General features: G+C 39.4%; 1 protein-coding gene across 1 annotated transcript in view; it reads right to left on the reverse strand.

Annotated features, from left to right (window-relative positions):
• Nucleotides 1-781: 781 nt before the first annotated feature.
• The window catches only part of LOC103199335 (plasma membrane ascorbate-dependent reductase CYBRD1), a 35,994-nt gene continuing 15,581 nt past the window's right edge, over nt 782-21,194 (reverse strand). The window contains exons 2-4 of the mRNA XM_007943637.2: nt 16,093-16,301; nt 1,854-2,008; nt 782-1,085 (exon numbers count right to left, since the gene is read on the reverse strand). Of these exons, the coding sequence (XP_007941828.1) occupies nt 782-1,085; nt 1,854-2,008; nt 16,093-16,301 (668 nt within the window). The remainder of the gene's footprint in view (nt 1,086-1,853; nt 2,009-16,092; nt 16,302-21,194) is intronic.

The raw sequence follows: 21,194 nt of genomic DNA on the forward strand, positions 1-21,194 counted from the left end.
TGTCACCAAGGGCTCAGTCACTGCTCTAAAACACTCTAATAGAAGTCTGGTCTTCTATCTGAGACCAAACCAGCTGGAGTGGAGAAGGGGGAGCAGGGGTAGGGAGAGTACTTTACAGTTATTTTCCTTATTTTTTCCCCTGAATTTTAGTCATGGTATCTGTGTACATCAGTAGTCTAAACCCTGTCCCAGAGATTCATGATCTGACTCCAAGACTTTAGTACTAGTGCTACCTAGTTCTAGACTCATTTGGGTCCCAGGAAATGTATAAATGATCAGAGCTCACTAAGTTGCCAGTTTACCAAATTAGCCAACAAATAAACACATATTGAGCATCTATTTTGTGTAAGGCACTATGCTAAATGCTTTGGTCTTCAACAAGAAAAAGGTAACATAACCACAGTTTGTATCTGCTATTATTTAAATGATCATGCCCTTTTCAATTCAGGTAAGGTCATAGGTCTAAATCAATATATACTCTTTCAAGAAATCCTAGTTTAAGGTTAAAGTAAATATTGGTACTGTGTAGCTCAGCCATCTTACGGCTAAATGTAAGGAGCAGTGGTTAGGTGCTTGGTTGGTAAGCTAAAGGTAGGCAGTTCAAACCTACCAGCTGCTCCACAGGAGAAAGATGTGGCAATCTGCTTCTATGTAGATTTACAGCCTTGGAAACCCTAAGGGACATAAGAATCATATTCAGTCGGATAGGGTTGCTATGAGCTGGAATCCACTGAACAATCATGAGTTGGGTTTTTTTTTTAACCTGTGGGACTACAGTATTTTACATGGTAGACCTCTGTCCAGCATCATCAAGGGTGAAGTTTCTTTTCCTTGCTGCTACTTCCGTGTTTAACTCTGAATCCAATTTGCCTGTGTGGTTCCCAGCGTTTATTGCCACAGATCCTTCTACTCCCTCTGCAGTGCCTCCATTCGTCTGAAGAAGAATAGAATTTGGTTCTTTAGGACGTTTCCATTGTGGTCTGGTGACTATCCAAAAAATGAGGGCTCCAAACACCAGAATCAGAAGGCCAAGGGTATTTGTGAAAATACCTTCTGGTGGGAATGAGCTGTATGCAGGATTTTTCCTACAAAAAATATGAGAGTGTGTATTCAATTACAAATAGGGTGACATAATAACATTCAAAACAGTATTAAATTTGATCACATTGCACAATGGGCAAGGTGCAATGTAAATTCCCTTAAAGACTGAGATTAAGGAGAAATTTAAATTATGCTATAATCCAGTCAATGGAATACTATGAAATTGTTATTAAAAATCATAATAATATGATGTTCATGTAACATTTTAATATAGCATCTGAAACTTCTGTATCATTTAAGAATTGTAAAATGTATGAAACAAATTTATGTATACTTTAATTACAATTAATATAAAAACATGCACATCAAAAAGACTGAAAGGGAATGCTTGACTTCGATACTTGTTTTGAAAGGGTGTTAGAATCTGTTGGACTTTTTGGTCCTTCTTCCAGGCTTTTAATAATAATAATTCATTATGTGTATAATGGGAGCTCTGGTAGCATAGTGGCTAAGGCACTTGACTGCTAACCAGAAGGTTGGTGATTCAAACCCACCAGCCACTCCTCGGAAGGAAGATGGGGCAATCTACTTCCGTAGTGATACTGCCTTGGAAACCCAAGGAGGGGTTGCTATGAGTCGGGTCCGACTCGACAGCATATAACAACGACAACAACATGTGTATAATATAATGACAAATTTTTAAAACATCAGTATTTTTATTTTAAAATTATATTTATATTACATTTTCCAAAGAATAAGTACTTAACATATTATACCTGAAGTATTACAATTAGGAATACTATATAACTTACAGGGCAAAAATCAGTTTTTCTGTCAATCCCATAAGTGTTGTTGCAATCACTGTTCCAAATAGTAGAAGCCCAGAATAAACGTGTATGGGCATGAGAATTGCTCGGAGAGAAAGTGGAGCCACAGGAAGCAGAAAAATGAAAAAACCTAAGAGAAGCTAAACACAAAAAAGGTGCAAAGGGTTATCATTTAATTTTAAATTATAACTAAATTTTAAAAAAATTTATTATAAAAGCAATATGTCGCTATGAGTCAGGGCTGACTCAACGGCACATAACAACAACAACAAATGTACAAAATGAGAAAACCTTTCGTAAAGAAGGGCATAAAATGAAAAGTAAGTTTCCCTAACCCCCAGTTCCACTATCCAAAGGTAATACTTGTTACCACTTTCTCACATTAAGTGCTAGGTTGCTAACCTAGAGGTTGGCAGTTTGTATCCACCAGCAGCTCCACGCGAGAAAGACATGGCAGGCTGCTTCAGAATCAACTCAATGGCAGTGGGGTAAGCATGTATCCTTCTAGAAAATTTCTATCCCTGTACAAGTATAGCAACAACAACAACAACAACAACAAAAATCCCGTTGCCATTAAGTTGATTTTTACTCACAGGGACTCTATAGGACAGGGTAGAACTGCCACCATAGAATTTCCAAAGATGTAAATCTTTACAGGAGTGGATTGTTATGTCTTTCCCTCAGCTGGTGGGTTCAAACTGCTGACCTTTTGGTTAGCCACCAAGCACTTTAACCACTGTACCACCAGGAGTCCTTGTTATTCAAGTATGTATGTCTTGGTTCTCTAGTTCTGCTGTAACAGAAATACCGCAAGTGGATGGCTTTAACAAACAGGGGCTTATTTTCTTACAGTTTAGGAGGCTAGAAGTTTGAGTTCAAAGTGCCGGTTCTAGGGGCTGGGTGAAGGCCACTCTATCTATGGCTTTAGCTCTGCCTCCTGTTCCAGGCCCACTGGCATTGGAGGCTTTTTCTAACTCATACAGCTGCTGGCTGCTGAAGCTGATAAGCCCACAATGGACAGGTAAAATGGCATAGTCCCAAGATCAGCAGGCAAACATGGCAGACCACTGGTTCAAGTCCAGAAGCAATCCCAAGATCGGTAGGCAACTTGGCAGCCACTGAGATGAAGACTCAGCCAAATGTAGGATGCAGATGTACCAAAAGTTTGAGACCTTTCCCAAAGCTTGTCCTTATATACCGGAAGCAGGCCACATCCCAAAGGCAGCTCCCTAGTTCCTCACAGCAGATTCCACCATGAAGGTGATTACAGTTTCATCATGGGGAATTACTGCATCCACCTGCCCAGCCATTCAAAACCACGACCCAGCCAAGCTGACACACAACTTTAACTACCTCAATGTATGTATATGTGTATATATGTATATGTATATAATAAATGGGATCTGTTGTGGTTACCTAGTGACACTCTGACAGGAATATACCACAAATGGGATGGCCTTAACAAGCAGGAGTTTATTCTTACAATCTGGAGGCTTTAAGACAAGTTCAAAGTGCCAGGCTCTAGAGGCTGGGTGAAAGCCCCTCAACCTTGGTGTCCAGCTCTGCCTCCTGCTTCTGGCCCACTGGAGCTAGAGGCGTTTTTTCATTCACACAGCTGCTGGCTGCTGAGGCTGAGAAGCCCCAAGGTTGACAAGCAAAAAGGCTCAGTTCCTACGTTAACAAACCACATGGCAGGCCATTAACTTAAGTCCATTGTAAGTCCCAAGGTCGGCAGAGCATAGCAGGCTGCTGGGCAACAACATGTCTACATGCAGGGTCCAAGCATGCCAAAGGCTCGAGACCATTCCCAAAGCTGTTTCTTATACACAGGAAGCAGACCACATCCCAAAGGCAGCTACTGAGTTGCTCACAGTAGATTCTACCATGGAGTTGATCACCAGTCTCATCATGGAGAATACTACATCCAGCTGCCCAACCACTCAATCAGGCCTAGCCAAGTTGACACACAAACTTAACTACCACAGGATCTTACTACACTTATTCTTCTGCATCTTGTTATTTTCTCTTAACAGTATATCCTGGAAATTTTTCATATCAACACATTTATCTAGTTTATTCTTTTTGGTGACTGTTTAATATTCTATTTTAAGGATGTAGCATAGTTTATTTATTCAGTTTTGTATTTATAGATGTTTCTGTTTCCAGTTTTTTGTTATCACTAACAAGGCTACAATGAATGTTCAAGTACTTACTTGTTTGTTTTTATCTATTTTCCAAGACTGCTAAGTAGGAAGAGAAGTAAAGGAGTTTTTAACCACCAAAACCAAGTAAAAATAGACATAATTTACTAAGTTCAACCTTAAAAAGTCATGTGGAACAAAGTAAACAGTTGTGTTCCATGAAGAACAAATGGGCTCTCCAGAAAAGTTATCTCCATTTCTTTGATAATTAAATCCCCAGTGGGGTACTTCTCTGCAGTAGAGTCAGCAAAATTCATATATAAACTGAAGTCATAGGTGTCAGATGTTCACAGTTTTTGTTTTGTTGCCCCACATTCCCTGCCAGTTAAGGATTCTCTTCAAGAAAATAAATATGATTTAGTAGCTAATGAATTACTGAGTCTAAAAGGACATTTCTCTCCCACATTTCTGTTCGGTCCCTGGGTAGCACAAACAGTTTGAGCATGGCTACTGACTGAAAAGTTGGTGGGTTGAATCCACCTCACAGCATCACAGAAGAAAGCATTGGTGATCTACTTCCATGAAGATTAAAACAAACAAACAAAATAAAAAATATTGCTGTAAAGTCGATTCAGACTCATGGTGACCCAGGCATTACAAAGTAGAACAGCTCCATGGCCATAACCTTTACAAAAGCAGTTCATTGGTCTTTCTTCCATGGAGTGCTGGGTGGGTCAATGGGAATGCTTCCCTATGGACATGTTGTACTTTCTATACAAAATGTGTTGTGAGTAAGTGACTATCAGGAATTTAGCATGAATATATTCTGTGATTAAGTCACCATATGTTTTCTGTGACTTACACAAAGAAATATACATTTCCCACATTCCTGCTCTCTTGCCTTTTTTCATTTCTAAGCTTCTGTTTTCTCTCATTTCCTTCATGTTTTATCATGTGTATTTCCTGTAATCATGGGCTCAATGATCTAAGCAGGTGGGCCATCAGAAATTTGTTTACAGGGTCCTCAGGCTATTCAACTCCCCTAAATCTTACTTTCCTTATTAACATTTTTTTCTACCATGAGAAATTTTCTTTTAAAAGGAGACTAAAAAAGTTACCATGGAATGCTTAATTTGACTAAAAATACTCCAAATGAACTTTTGTAAACATTTTCAAGATAGTCTTCCTATATTTAATCCTGTTCAGCTTCCAAACCATCTCCCACACTGGAGCCAGATGATATTCTTAAGGTGAAAATCATATCATGTAACTCATTTGCTTAACTTCTTCTGGTGGCTTCCCACTGTTCCTAAACTAAAGCTTAGATTCCTAAATGTGCCTCACAAGCCCACTGTCCATGAGGATGTGTATTGGCTAGAATACAGCATACGGGAACCCTTACATACTGCTGGCAGGAATGCAATTGGCATCAATATTTTGGAAAACAATATTGCAATATCTTATTAGGTTAAACCCGCAATTCCACTCTTAAGTATATGCCAAGAGAAACCCTTGCTCATGAGTACCAGGAGACATCTAGATGGTTGTTCAATGCAGCAATATTTGTAGTAGAAAACAATTACAAATAACACAAATGGAGAATGAATAAATACATTTGTGACATATTCATGCAATAGAACACAAAAGTAAAAATGAATGAACTACAGGTAAAGAAATTAATATAGTTCTATCAATAGAGTGAAAACAAAAGTCTCAATAGAATACATAGTTGTTGGTGTTATTTGCCATCGAGTTGGCCCCGACTCATAGTACATGTACACAATTAAAAAAAAAAAAATAAAGAAACCTAAACACCACCCATTCCTCATTTACCATCATGATTAGGTTCCAGAGACCAGGCCATTATACGAAAATCAGTGTTATGTGAAATGGACGATGAACACATCAGATCACAAAATGGAAGATCACTACATCATTACATAACTGTGAGACTGCATCATTATATAACTGCCAAACTGCTGAGAATCATGGGACAGCCAAGTTGACATATAACCTTAACCATCACAACCAGTGTTAATCTCACCTCACACTTTGGCATTCTTACTGCCAGACATACATTGTTAATGTGCAAAATAGAGAGTAAATTTTCACTATTGTTATAAATATTAAATGTCAGATAACATGATAGTTGATAAATGAGGAGTAGGTGTATATTGTTTGGGGATTCATAACATGGTAAAATTGGAAAAAAGGGAATGAGGAAAAAAATTCAGGAGAATGGTTACTTCTATGGGTTGGGGTAGATATAGAGATAAGGGATCAAAGAGGATTCAGGGGACTTCCACACTTTCTAAATTAGGTTAGATGGTGGAATCATGGGAGTTCATTTTATAATGATTAATAACTTCTACATATATACAATAATGTTGTTACTATTTTCAAAATGACCCAGAGCTAGATTTCACAAGTGGAAAGAATGTTAAGCTAGAAATACCTTATAATCCATAGATCAGCACACAGAAAGAAGACCTTTGGGCTCTTTTTGGTTGTATCATTTGATTGCTTGTTTCCTTCTGTCTTAGTTATCTAGTGCTGCTATAGTACACAAGTAGGTGGATTTAAAAAGCAGAAATTTATTCTCTCACAGTTTAGGAGGCTAGAGGTCTAAATTCAGAGCATAGCTTCTCCTTGCTAGGTGTTGTCGAGTCAGCTTCAATTCATAGCGATCCTGTACAATACAACAGTACACTGCCTAGTCCTGTGCCATCCTCACCATCATAGCCAGGCTTGAGCCCATCATTGCAGCCACTGCGTCAATCCATCTTATTGAGGGTCCTCCCCTTTTTTGCTGACCCTCTACTTTACCCAGCATGATATCCTTCTCATGTTTCCTTCTGACAACATGACCAAAACATGAATAATGATGGCTGGCTATTCTTGCTTCTAAGGAGCATTCCAGCTGTACTTCCTCCAAGACAGATTTGTTTGTTCTTCTAGAAGTCTAGTCTAGTATGTTCAGTATTCTTTGCCAACACCACAATTCAAATGCATCAATTCCTATGTAGTCTACCTTATTCATTGTCCAGCTTTCACATGCATATGAGGCTATTGAAAATACCATGGCTTGGGTCAGGCACACCTTACTTAGTCTTCAAAGTGACATCTTTTCTCTTAAACAGTTTAACAAGGGCTTTTGCAGCAGATTGGTCCACTCAATCTGTCATTTGATTTTTTGACCGCTGCTTTCATAGGCGTTGATTGTGGATCCAAGTAAAATGAAATCCTTGACAACTTCGATCTTTTCTCTGTTTATCATGGTGTTGCCTATTGGTCCAGTTGGGTAGATTTTTGTTTTCCTTATGCTGAGGTGTATGGTGGTTATGGTTGTGTGTGCCAGCTTGGCTAGACCATAGTTTTGAGTGGCTGAGCAGCTTGATGTAACCCACAATGAGATTGTAATCACCTCCGTGGTGGAATCCACTGATTAATGAGACAATTAATCAGTGGAAAGGGAACTGCCTTTGGGGTGTGGCCTGCTTCCAGTATATATGAAAGAGCTTTGGGAAAGGTGTCTAGGTTGTTGGCATATTTTGGATCCTGCATTTGGCTTTCTTCTCCAGTTCCTGGACTTGAACCTGTGGCCTCCATGTTGCTTGCCGATGTTGGGATTGTGTCATTTTAGCTGCCAACTTTGGGTTCATTAGCTTCAGCAGCCAGCAGTTGTGTGAGTTAAAAAAAGCTTCCAGCACCATGGCCTAGAATAAGATGCTGAGCTGAAGCCCAAGGTTGAGGGGCCTTCACCCAGCCCCTAGAGCCAGCACTCTGAATTTGTACTTCTAGCCTCCTAAATTGTAAGAGAATAAATTCCTACTTGTTAAAGTCATCTACTTGAGGTATTTCTGTCACAGCAGGACTAGAGAACCAAGACAAGATGTGATCCATATTGAATGCTGTATGTGGTCTGGGATCTTTATGCTTCAAGTCATCTTTACTTTCAGCAAGCAAGGTTGTGTCATCTGCATATCACAGCTTGTTAGTGAGTTGTGTTAGACTGGGTTCTCTAGAGAAACAAAACCAGTAAAGCTTATATATGTAGAGAAAGAGAAATTTATCTTAGGAAAATGGCTTACACACTTACAGAAGCTGGCAAGTCCAAAGTTCTTGGATCAAACGTCAAGCTGGAGGCTTTTACTGACTCACACAGCTGCAGGGGCTGAGGAGCTGAAGGTTGCCAGGCAGTATACCGGCTGTTGACTCCAATGAATGACGAATCCAAGATCTCCAGGCTGAATGGTGGATTGTTTGCTCATGGACAGTTGTAGGCAGCACAACAGAATCCCGATCCACAGAGGAGTATCTCTTTTCCCAGGATGTCCATAAATATACTGGAAGAAGGCCACACCCCTAGGGAAACTCCCTTTCAATGGATTGGCTGCTCAAACATATTCATCTGATCCCATCATGGAAATAACCACATCACAACTGCTTAAGCCACACAGAATTGTGGTCCAGCCAAATTGACACACAGCTCCAACTATCACATGAGTCTGCCTCCAATGCTAATGCCACATTCTTCTTCATTTAGTCCAGCCTCTCAGATTATATGCTCAGCATACAGATTGAATAATATGATGAAAGAATACAACCCTGACATACAACTTTCCTGATTTAAAATCATGCAATATCCCCTAACCCAAAACCCATTGCCATCGAGTCAGGTCTGACTCATAGCGACCCCTCCTTGGGTTGCCGAGGTGATATCACTATGGAAGTAGATTGCTCAACCTTCTTTCCGGGGAGTGGCAGGTGGGTTTGAACCACCAGCCTTCTGTTAGCAGTCAGATGCCTTAGGCACTATGCCACCATGACTGCCTCTTGTTCTACATACAGGTTCCTCATGAGCTCAATTAAATGTTCTGGAATTCCCATTCTTCTCAATGTTATCCATAATATGTTATGATCTATACAGCTGAATGCCTTTGCATAGTCAATAAAACACAGGTAAACCTCTTTCTGGTATTCTCTGCTTTCGGCCACGATCCATCTGACATCAGCATTGATATTCCTTGTTCCATATCCTGCTCCACATCCAGCTTGAATGTCTAGCTGTTCTCTGTCAATGTACTGATGCAACAATTTTTGAATTATATATAGGAGCTCTGGTAGCATAGTGGCTAAAGCACTTGACTGCTAACCAGAAGGCTGGCAGTTCAAACCCACCAGCCACTCCTCGGAAGGAAGGTTGGGCAATCCTACTTCCGTAGTGATACTGCCTCGGAAACCCAAGGAGCGGTCGCTATGAGTCGGGTCCGACTCGACAGCACATAACAACAACAACAACAAATATATATATATATGCATATGTAATTTATATATAATATATATGATTTGAGGAGCTCTGGTGGTGTAGTGCCTAAGGCATTTGACTGCTAAGCAGAAGGCTGGCAGTTGAAATCCACAAGTCGCTGCTTGGAAGGAAGATTGGGCAATCTACTTCCGTAGTGATACCACCTTGGAAACCGAAGGAGGGGTCACTATGAGTAGGATCCAACTTGACAGTGGTGAGTTTGGTTTTTTGGTTTTATATATGATTTGTATATATTTAAAACAAAAGAGCTGTATGTTCAAGCAAGTGTAATAAGATATATTTTTAAAATTCACAATTCCCGAACGAATCCCACTCCCACAATTGTAGCAGTTTGGTATTTTCTGCCACACCTTCCTCTACACATCTGTACATAGTTTTTTTACTTTCTTTGTTTCCTCCAAAAATGACATTTTACACAGTACTCCCTTCTATCTTTTAAAATAAATCTTTTATCATAGATTTCAGTCTTGGTCAGTAAGTCTAGCTACATTCTTTTCAATAAAATTATAAACCTTATGATAGGGAAATAATGCTGTTATCTGAGTTGGCCCAATCTTATCCCATCAGTCCTTAAAACAGAGAACTTTTTCTGGCTGGAGGCAGTAGAGATGCAATAGAAGGAAGACTGCAAGCTAGATATGGATTCCATGCACCATCTGAAAAGGAGAGGGCCCAAGGACCAAAACTCAACAAAAACTCACTGCCATCAAGTCGGATCCAACTCATAGCGACCCCTCCTTGGGTTTCTGAGGCAGTATCATTACAGAAGTAGGCTGCCCAATCTACCTTCCGAGGAGTGGCTGGTGGGTTTGAACCGCCAGCCTTCTGTTAATGGCAACCCCCAACTAACATCCAGCAAGGAAATGGGGACCTCAGTCCTACAACTGCAAGGAACTAGATTCTGCCAACAACCTAAATGTGCTTGCTTAGAAGCTGATTCTTCCACATAGCCTCCTGACAAGAGCCCAGGCTGGCTGACATCTGGATTTTAACCTTGTGAGATCCTGGACAGAGAAACCAGCTGAGTCAACTTGGACTTCTGACTTACAGCAACTCTAAGGTAATACATTTGTGTCATTCTAAATTTGTTTATACTTGTTTTTGATAATTTGTTCTGACAACAATATGAAAATAATACAGTACTTCATGTATCTTTTAAGGCACTTATGAATTCATTTTTCCTGGCATATTTTGCTGATCTCTTTGTAGTTCTAAAGTGAATACTTAGTTGGGTATTTCAACTGTTTCTTTACCAATAAATAAATATTTAAATAAATTATAAATAAATAAAAACATTTAAGCCTATATTTTTCTAAGAACCATTTTAGATGAGACCCATAGATTTTAGAATAAGCATTCTCTTTTTAATTAATTCCTAGATATTTCTTAAATTTACATATTAAGATAGATAAACCCACTGCCATTGAGTCAATTACAACTCATAAAGATCCTATAGGACAGAGTAGAACTATCTCATAGGGTTTTGAAGGTTGTAAATATGGAAGCAAACTGCCTCATCTTTCTCCTGTAGTGTGGCTTGTGGATTCGAACTGCTGACCTTCTGGTTAGCAGACAAATGTGTTAACCACTATACCACTACACCAGAGGGCCTAAAATTGACTTAAATTTTTTTTTTTTATTTTAAGAGTTTGTTTTACATTCAACGTTATGTGTACATTAGTTTCACTCCCCATTTACCATGCCCGACCCTAATTCAGTCTCCTCTCCTCCTTGCCCAGTAACCCTCCCCCCGTGCCCCTCATAGTTATACACTCCTGTTTGTCCTGCATTTCCTCAGTGTGAAGGTTGCCCCTCTGGTGTCCCATGGTCTATTGCTCCAAGGGATATATTTCCATAGAGTATGTGGGTGCATCACCCTGAGTTGAGTGGTCTGCAGGTACATCTTTTTAACTCTTGGGCTGAGAGCCAGCCCTTGGGAGTGAGCTTTATTCCAGGCCCAGAATGTAAGAATAATAATTAAAAATCTTTTAGAGATCAAGATTAAAAGGCCTATCTTGTATAGATAACCTTTCTTTAAACCTTAAAAACATTTTAAAAAATTATTATTATAAAAGAAATGCATGGGTGTCACAAAAATATTAGAAGATACAGAAAATAAAGAGAAAAATAATTACTGGAATCCAGCCATGTGGAGAAACTCATTGTTAACATTCTGGTGTATGTATTTCCAGATGTTCTGAGAATGGCTTAGCTTATACTTAGTTCAGTAAAGGCATTTAAAATCTGTTTATTATACTCAGAGTCACAGAAACACTCTCATAGTTAAGCTACGTATGAATTTGGGTGGTTTCCATTCTCGGCTGTCCACTAAGGATTCTCAAACACAGGCTGAGGGATCACGGAGGAGTCTGGAAGTGGTGGATTATAGGGAGGGTTCAGGGCTTGGATAGACCTTGGCCCGAGTGCCCTCTCTGCCACTAGCTGTGTAGCTGGAAAAGTTATTTACCTCTCTGCATCTTCATCATCAGTAAACCACCTCATGGGGTGATGTAAAGGATTAATTGAATTATGTAGGATGCTTCACACATCGCCCAAGCTAAAGTAATCTGCATTCTGATGCAATGCAGAGAAAATGACGTAACTCTAACAGTGTAACTGACTGCTGGAAACAAATAGGAAGTTCAGGAAAGTCCTAAGAAGATGCCAATAAACCAAGTGGGGTCCTCCAAAGCAGCTGGCAGCTGTATGCATGGTCTCTATTCTTGTCCACTATACTTTTTCAGGGCAGAGGGTCCACCAGCTGGAAGTAGAGGAGGAAACTGCCTCCCAGATGTGAGGTAGTGGCAAAAAAAATTGAAGGAAAATTAAACTTGAGGAGAGGAAGGTGCTATGTGTGCCTGAGATCTGTGCTAGGCTCAGCTGTCCAATTTGAGATCTGTCTTTGCCTTTTTCCTTGGTGATCAAAAAGATCTTGTTTGATGTGACGTTTCCTCTGAGTTTAACTCCTGTCTGACATTTTCAATTGCCCCAGCCCCCTGCCCAGTTCTGGTAATGTACACTTAAATAACTAAAAGAGTAATCCATAGAGATATTAAGGAGCTCTGGGGGCACTGTGAGGTAAGGCTTTTGGCTGCTAACCAAAAATGTAAGGTAAGGCTTTTGGCTGCTAACCAAAAGGTCAGTGGATCGAACCCATCAGTCGCTCTATGGTAGAAAGACGAGACAGTCTGCTTGTGCAAAGATTTACAGCCATGGAAACCCTATGGGATTCACTATGAGTTGAAATGGACTGGATGGTAGTGGGTTTGATTTGGGGTTTATAGAGATATTAAGTTTTATTTTAATTAAAATTCAGATGCCTTTTAAGACAGAAATCATGGTATAACTACATTTCCCTCTACAATTTAATTCTTTAAGAAATAAAAACATGACTAATAAATGCCTGGTAGAAGGACCTTTTTTTTTTTTAAAAAAAAAAGGGATGTGATGGTTAATTTTTGTGTCAACTTGGCTATATCATGGTACCCAGCTGTTTAGTCAAGCACTAGTTTAGATGTTGCCATGCACAAACGGTTAAGCACTCAACTACCAACTGAAAAGTTCAAATGCACCCAGAGGTGCCTTGGAAGAAAGCCCCGAGGATCTGCTTCCAAAACTGTGGAGCTGAAGCGCAGCTGAAGCTGAAAACTGTGGAGCTGGAGCACAGTTCTACTCTGCACAAATGGGGTTGCCATGAGTTGGAACTATGGCAACTATTTTGAGTTTTTTTGATGAAGGTATTTACATATGATTAATGCCTAAATCAAAGAGCTCTGGTGGCATAGTGCCTAAGGCAGTTGACTGCTAACCAGAAGGTTAGTGGCTCAAACCCACCAGCTACTCCACGGAAGGAAGACTGGGCTATCAACTTCTATAAGAATTTACGGAAACACAGAGGGGGTTGCTGTGAGTTGGAATCAACTCGATGGCAGTAAGTTTGGTTTTTTAAAAATGCTTAAATCAGTTGAGCTTAAGTAAAGCAGATCACACTCTATAACATGGGTAGGACTCATTCATTCAGTTGGAAGCCATAAGGGCAAAAACTGAAGTTTCTGATGGAGGAAGATTCTGCCTCAAACAGTAAGATAGCTATCTTTTCTGCATTTCTAGTCTGCTGTCTGTCCTGTGGATTTTGAACTCAACACTGCTGGCATTTCCAGACTCTTGTCTGACCTATGGATTTTGGACTTGCCAGCCCCCACAATTTCATTGTTGTTGTTGTTGTTGTTATTTGCCGTTGAGTCGGCCTTGACAATTTCATTAGCCAATTTAAAAAAATCTCTCTCTCTCTTCATATACACATATATATTACTGATTCTGTTTCTCTTAAGAACCCTGACTAATACAAGGGGTCATACATTTTAGGATATGTCTTGGGGTTTTGTAGATTCCCTCATTTCTATTCCTCCTATAGTCACAGAAAAGTAAAGTTCACGGTGATAAATGTCCCAATCAAAAAGTTGGATATATATACTGTACTAAGTAAGGATGGGCAATGAATCAATATATTTTATAAAGATTTTTCAACAAAATTGTTAACACCAAAAATTTTTTAAATTAACCTTTACTTTATTGATCCAGGACAGCCAAATCCTCATGAGACTCCATTATAATATTTACATTTAAATACATTGCTCTCAGGAGTACATTTTTAAAAAGGGAAGGGAAGCAACAGTACCAACAACCAAAAAAAAAAAAAAGTTATATATGCATGTATATATGCAAATATGTGTATACATATATATGTGTGTGTGTACATATGTATAACATATAGATATATCTGTATGTATATTACATACAGATATGTGTGTACATGTACATATATTAATATATATAATATATATAATTATTACTTGGTTCTACAATCAATGCCAACGGACGCAGCAGTCAAGATATCAAAAGATGTATTGTATAGGGCAAATCTGTTGCAAAAGACCTCTTTCAAGTGCTGAAGAGCAAAGATAACTCCTTGGAGACTAAGACGTGCCTAACTCAAGCCATGGTATTTTCAGTTGCCTCATGTGCATGTGAGAGCTGGACAATGAATAAGGAAGACTGAAGAAGAGTTGATGATTTGAGTTGTGGTGTTGGCAAAGAATGCTGAAAGTACCGTGGACTACTAAAAGAACTAACAAATCTGTCCCATAAGAAGTGCAGCCGGAATGCTCCTTGTAAGCAAAATGGCCAGACTTCATCTCACCTACTTTGGTTATGTTGTCAGAAGGGACCATTCTCTGGAGAAGGATGTCATGTTTGGTAAAGTGGAGGGTCAACGAAGGAAGGGAAGGCCCTCAATGAGATGGATTGACACAGTGGCTGCAGCGATGGGCTCAGGTAAAGTAGGGATCATGAGGTTGGCACAGGACCAGGCAGTGTTTGGTTCTGTTATACATAAGGTCACTATGAGTCGGAGACAACTTGATGGCACGCAACAATAACAACATACAATAAACCACACAGAGGACACAGTTATGGCTACTTATTAGACATAACCAAACACCTTATGAGTTTGGTTTTCTGGGTTTGCAAGCTTAGGACTCATAATTATCTTGTGGACAACTTGGTCAATTGACATAGTAGTTCATAAAGTTTATATTCTACATCCTAGTTTGGTGAGCAGTGTCTGAGGTCTTATAAGCTTGCGTATGGCTATTTAAATACGACAGTTGTCTCTACTTGTCTAGGACAAAAGAGGAAGAAGGAAACCAAACACTTGGAGGAGAAACTAGTTTGCAGGACGAATAGTCTACCTTACCACAGCCTCATCTACCCAAGACTAGAAGAACTAGATATTGCCTGGCTACCACTACCAACCATTCTGAGCAGGACCACAATAGATGGAAACTGACAGAATGGAAGAAAAATGTGGAACAGCACTCAAATTCTTATGAAGTCCAGATTTACTGGACCTGTTGAGGCTGGAAGACTGCCTAAGACTATCACCCTGAAATACCTTTTAAACCTTGAACTGAAACTAGCCCCTGATGTTACCTTTTAACTAAGTAACAGAGAGGCTCGTAACATTTTTTAAAAATGTTCTGTTAGTACTGTGCTCCTTTAAAAAATCATCTCTATGAGATGAAATGGTAGCAATTGCCCTGAAGTGAAGATGAGAAAACAAAGGAGTAGGGAAACTAGATGACTGGAAAAGGAACAACCAGAACACAATTAATGACAATGTTGACACATTGCAAAAAATATAATCAATGTCACTGAACACCTTTGTGTAAAAATTATTAAATGGGAACCTAATCACTGAAAACCCAATAAAATATATAAAGAATAAAAACTGAACAAAAGACAGAGGGAAAAATAAAGTAGAATGCTGAATTTTGTCACTGTGCCTTCAAAATGTAACAAGGAAATATAAATTCATCTCTTCAATCATAAAGTTAAACCTAGAAAAGAAGTAACAGAGAATGTGGGAAAGAAATCTATAGCTCTTGCCAATGATAGTTTATATTCAACATACAGAATTTAAAGTCTGAGAAATATTAGTCTAGATGTTACGAGATGGAAATTTCCCTACAGACATTTGTCAAAATTTAAACCTCACATTTTAGCTATGTTACAGTCTGTGAATTCTGCAGTTCCAGTCAACCTTCTGGGGAAAATACTTATAATGGAAACAAACTAGTCACAAGGTCTAGTGGGAATGGGATATTTCCAAGAAACTGAATGTCTGGAGAATATCTGTAGTATCTGAGTTGTTTTACTTTTTCTATCTTGTTTATAAATATACCAGTGTACTGACCTGTAAGATGTAAAGTATGACGGCTGTCAATCCAACCCAGCTGTGCAGACTGTACATATTGGGGATATTCCCAGCATTGTGGAAATCAAAAACAGCCACCAGAGCAATAATTGCAAGAATGGCAGCAACAGAGTTTAAGCCTGCGTGAATGGACTTCATCAGGAGCTTGCTGCATTTCCAGGTCCATGGCAGTCTGTACACGATGATCGCTAAGGAGAGATGAAAGAGGACAGAATATGTTAAACACACACACACAAACACACACACAAGAGAGTTTGACACACTGGACACTCCCTTTTGTGAAGCCTTTTCTCTTGGCTTTTGCTTCTCTCCACTTCCTTGTGTTACTCCTGCATCTCCAGGGGCTCCTTCTGGGGCTCTTTTGCTGGCATCTTCTTCACTTATAATATGCTAATGTGTGTATCCCTCAGGTTCATTTTCACAGCTTTTGCTCCCTCTGCATTCTCTGTGACAGTTATCTCCTTCACTGTCCACTGAAATGCTGTCTACATGGCAGGGACTCCAACACTTCCTGTCAAACTCCAGACCCACAGACCTAATTGCTTTCTTGACATTGCCATATAGATGTCTCCCAAATCTCTCGAACTTAATACATCCAAAACTAAATTCTTGACCTTATGGTCTGGTTTATACTTTTTGTCTCCTTTCTTCTTAAAAACATGTTAGTTGTATAAGAAAAAGACTAACAACAGAAATATATGCAAAAGACTCAGACAATTCACAAAGAACTATACCCTAGTGGCCAATAAACATAAGAAAGGTGATCAGCTTCATTAGTCATTAGGGAAATCCAAATTTAAGCCAAATGAAAACATCTCTACCACCCACCTGAATGAATAAAAACAGAAAATACTGAGGATTGGAGAGGATGTGAAGTAATCAGAACTCTCATATTCAGCAGATGGGAGTGTAAATGAGAACCATCACTTTGGAAAACTGGCATCTAGTTAAGGTAAACTTATGCATACTTTATGATCCAGCAGTTCCACTCCTGAGTCTATGCCCGAAAGAAATATGCACATATACTGATCAAAAGACCTGTACTGGAATATTATTAGCAGCACTATTTGCTAGCCCCAAACTGGAAAATTTGCAAATGCCCATCACTAACAGAATAAAATTGTGGCATTTTCACACCAGAGACTAATGTCCAACAGTGAGAATTAATAATTTATTCTTACAAACAATGATACAGATCGACCTATAATGTCAATCCCAAGAAGCCAGACACAAATAAGTATCTCCTCTATGATTCAATTGATATAAAGTACAAACAAAGGCAAAACTCATCTCATGAAGGAGTATGTAGCAACTGAAAGGGAACACACAGGGAATTTCTAGGCTACCAGTAATATTTGCTACCTGTCAGTCAGTTGGTCATACTGTAGCTGCTTGTGTGTTGCTATGGATGCTGAAAACTATGGCAACTGATATTTCAAATACCAGCAGGGTCACCCAAGGTGGACAGGTAGAACTTCAGATTAAGACAGACTAGGAAGAAAGACCTGGAAATCAACTTGTGAAAATCAGCCAATGAAAACAGAATATTGTCTGAGATGTCAACTTACTTATTTTGGATGTGCCATCAGGAGGGACCAATTGCTGGAAAAGGACATTATGTTTGATGAAGAGGAGGCCCAGCAAAACCGAGGGGAAATCTCAATAAGGTAGATTGACACAATGGCCGCAACAATGTACTCAACAATTATTCAGTTCAAACAATGAATTCCACAATTGTGAAGATGATTTACAATTGGGCAATGTTTCATTCTGTTATATGTGGGCTCACCATGAGTTAGAGCCAATTCAACAGTAACTATCACCAAACAGCATTAATATCCTGCTTCTCAATCTAGGTGTTGGTTACAGAGGTGGAAGATTCATTGAGCTATAAACACTTATTAAGTATACTCTTCTGAATGTGGGAGCTCTGGTGTCGTAGTGCCTAAGACATTTGACTGCTAACCAGAAGCCTGGTGGTTCAAACCCACCAGCCACTCCTCGGAAGGAAGGTTGGGTAATCTGCTTCCGTAGTGATACTGCCTCAGAAACCCAAGAAGGGGTCACTATGAGTCGGATCTGACTCAATGGCAGTGAGTTTGGTTTTTGGTTTTGTATTTGTACTAAAATTTACCAGTTGCCGCTGAGTTAACTCTAATTCACGGTGACCACATGGTGTCAAAGTTGAAATGTGCTGCTTAGGATTTGCTAATTTTAGTGCAGACTTCCTGGGTGGTGCCAATGGTTAACTCACTCAGCTGCTAAGGTTGGTGGTTCAGCCCACCCAGAAGGACCTTGGAAAAAAGACTTGATGCTATACTTTGGAAAAAATCAGATTGAAAATCCTAAGCAGCACATTTCTTCTCTGATACCATGTGGTCACCAAGAGTTGGAGTCAGTGGCACCTGGTAAATTTTACTGCAAATACAGGTATTTTATAAATGTCGATTGATTATACTTCCTTGAAGACAGGAGACTTTTTGTATAATCATCTCTATACTCGACGAATCTTTTCAACCATTTAGTGCAACATCTTAAGAGTATACTTTTAAAATTACAACTTTTAAAAAAGCAGAAAATGTGTATTGGGTCCTGTATCCCCAGAGCCTAAGCCAGTCTCTGGTTCAGATAAGGAAGGAGGGAAGGAAGACTGCCGTTGAGTCAGAGCCAACTCATAGTGACCCATCCTTGGGTTTCTGAGGTGGTATCACTAGGGAAGTAGATTGCCCAACTTTCCTTCTGAGGAGTGGCTGGTGGGTTTGAACCACCAGCCTTCTAGTTAGCAGTCAAAGCCTTAGGCATTACACAGACAAAGGATATATTTTTAAACTTTTTTATTTTGAAATAATTTCAGATTCCCATGCAATTGTAAGAAATAATACAGAGATCCCATATCCTCCTCACCCAATTTTCTCCAACAGTAACATCTCAAATGATAGTACAATACCACAACCAGGAAGTTGACAATGATACAGTCCACTCTCCTTACTCAGATTTCACCAGTTTTACATGCACTCATTTGTGTGTGTGACCTCTGAGTATTTTTTACATAAATGATTAGAAAGCACTTTCTGCAGATTGATCAAAGTCTAGACATGAAATTGAGGTCAACTCAATTCCCCTCCCCTCATGGCTTTTCCTCCTGTGATGATTCAGTAACACACCCTTATGAGGCTCTAAGGAAAGTAAATCCCTGTTTACCCAATGACTTAGTGACCTTTTATCCATAATAAAGCTTTGCAATCCATGTGATCAGGCAGCGGTAAGATAAAAATGTTCAGTATATGAAGATCTAATCACAATACGTCTCCTGCTGTCCTGATTTAAGCTAGTATGTGTGTGTGTGTGTGTGTTTGTGTGTGTGCATGAGCCCTTGCTAGTTAGCATGCACATATTACATGCTTTACAGGCTTACATTTTAATTCTCACCTCAACTCTGTGAGGAAAGAACTATGTATTATTATCAAGAGGGTCAATCTTCCTTCTGAGGAGTGGCTGGTAGGTTTGAACCACCAGCCTTCTGGTTAGTAGTCAAATGCCTTAGGCACTACGGCACCTAGCTCCTGTTAAGTAGCTTGCCCACCCTCAATTAGTGTTTCTAAGTTCATATTATTTTTGTTACTAAGGAGGCCTAGAGGTGCAATGGTTAAGCACTGAGCTGCTAACTGAAAGGTCGAAAGTTTGAACCCACCAGCTGCTCTGTGGGAGAAAAGACCTGGCAGTCTGCTTCTGTAAAGATTACAGCTTAGGAAACCCAGGAAACAGTTTTGCTCTCAGAAGGAAGGTTGGGCAATCTAGTTCCATAGTGATATGCATCGGAAACCCAAGGAGGGATCGCTATGAGTCGGGTCCGACTCAACGGCAAACAACAACAACAACAAATATAGGGTGGCTATGAGTCACAGTCTACTTGTTATTATTATCATCATCCTTCTCCAAGCACTGCCCCGTTGGAATCTTAGATGAGTGGACTTGAACCCCTCCATATGAAAAGGAAATGCTCAAGATATGTATGCTTGAAGATCATATTACGAACAGTAACTCATGGTGATTTTTTCTCCCCAATCTGAATCATATTGTTTAAAAAATTTCCAAAATCATAACTAACCTCTGATGTTAGGAGTTAGGAGTGGTCATCATGACTGAAAGGGGTTACACGGGGTTACAAGGGTGATTATAGGGCACCAGGAGCATTGTTTCTTGATTTGGGTCCTGGTTACACAGGGGACTCAGTTTATAAAAATGCATCACTTATGATTTAGGTACTTCTCTGTATGTACGTTGTTCTTCAGTCAAAAGTTTACTTAAAAAAAAAAGTCACAAATTCAAAGGCATTCTGTTCCTAATGAAGAATTTTTACTGTTCTGAATACTATAGGCTTCACGGAGGAATGTGTCAACTTTTCCATAAAACCAAAATCTCCCCTCTTTTTGTGTTGAAACATGATTCTTAATTTTTTTATGTTTACACATTTTTTTAAAAAATTATGATTTGGGTGAAGGTGTACAGAGCAAATTGGTTTTCCACTCAACAGTTCATACACATTTTGTTTTGTGACAGTTATAGCAATCCCCACAATGGAACAGTGTTCTTGCCACTTCTTCCCTGGGTTTACCATTTCCTTCTGTCCTTCTTTCCTATCCTTTCCTGCTTTTTGATCTTTATCCTGGGAAATGCTACCCTTTAGATTTCGTATGGTTGACTGTTCTAATGAGTGCATACCTCCCTGGTGTTATTGATCACCTTATAGGCCTGTCTATCATTTGGCTGAAAGTTGAGCTACAGGGTAAGTTTAGTTCTAGGCTTGAAGGGTGTCTAAGGATCACCAGACTCTATCAGATCGGTAAGCCTAAGTTTTTTTTTTTATGATTTTGAATTTGTTCACATTTTTTTCCACTCTATCTGGGACCTCCTGGTGTGATCCACCTTTCATAGTGGTCAACAGTGGCTGCCAGGCACTATCTAGTTTTCCTGGTCTCATGGTTGTGGAGGTTGGGTTCACATTACTCAAATGTTTTTCAAATTGCTTGCACAGTAGCTTTTCTTTCTTTTTTTTTTTTTTACCTTTTTTTTTTTTTTTT

The sequence above is a fragment of the Orycteropus afer genome, unplaced genomic scaffold, assembly GCF_000298275.1.
Source record: "Orycteropus afer afer isolate SDZICR_OR568_19922 unplaced genomic scaffold, OryAfe1.0 scaffold00001, whole genome shotgun sequence".
In the NCBI taxonomy this organism is placed as follows: domain Eukaryota; kingdom Metazoa; phylum Chordata; class Mammalia; order Tubulidentata; family Orycteropodidae; genus Orycteropus; species Orycteropus afer.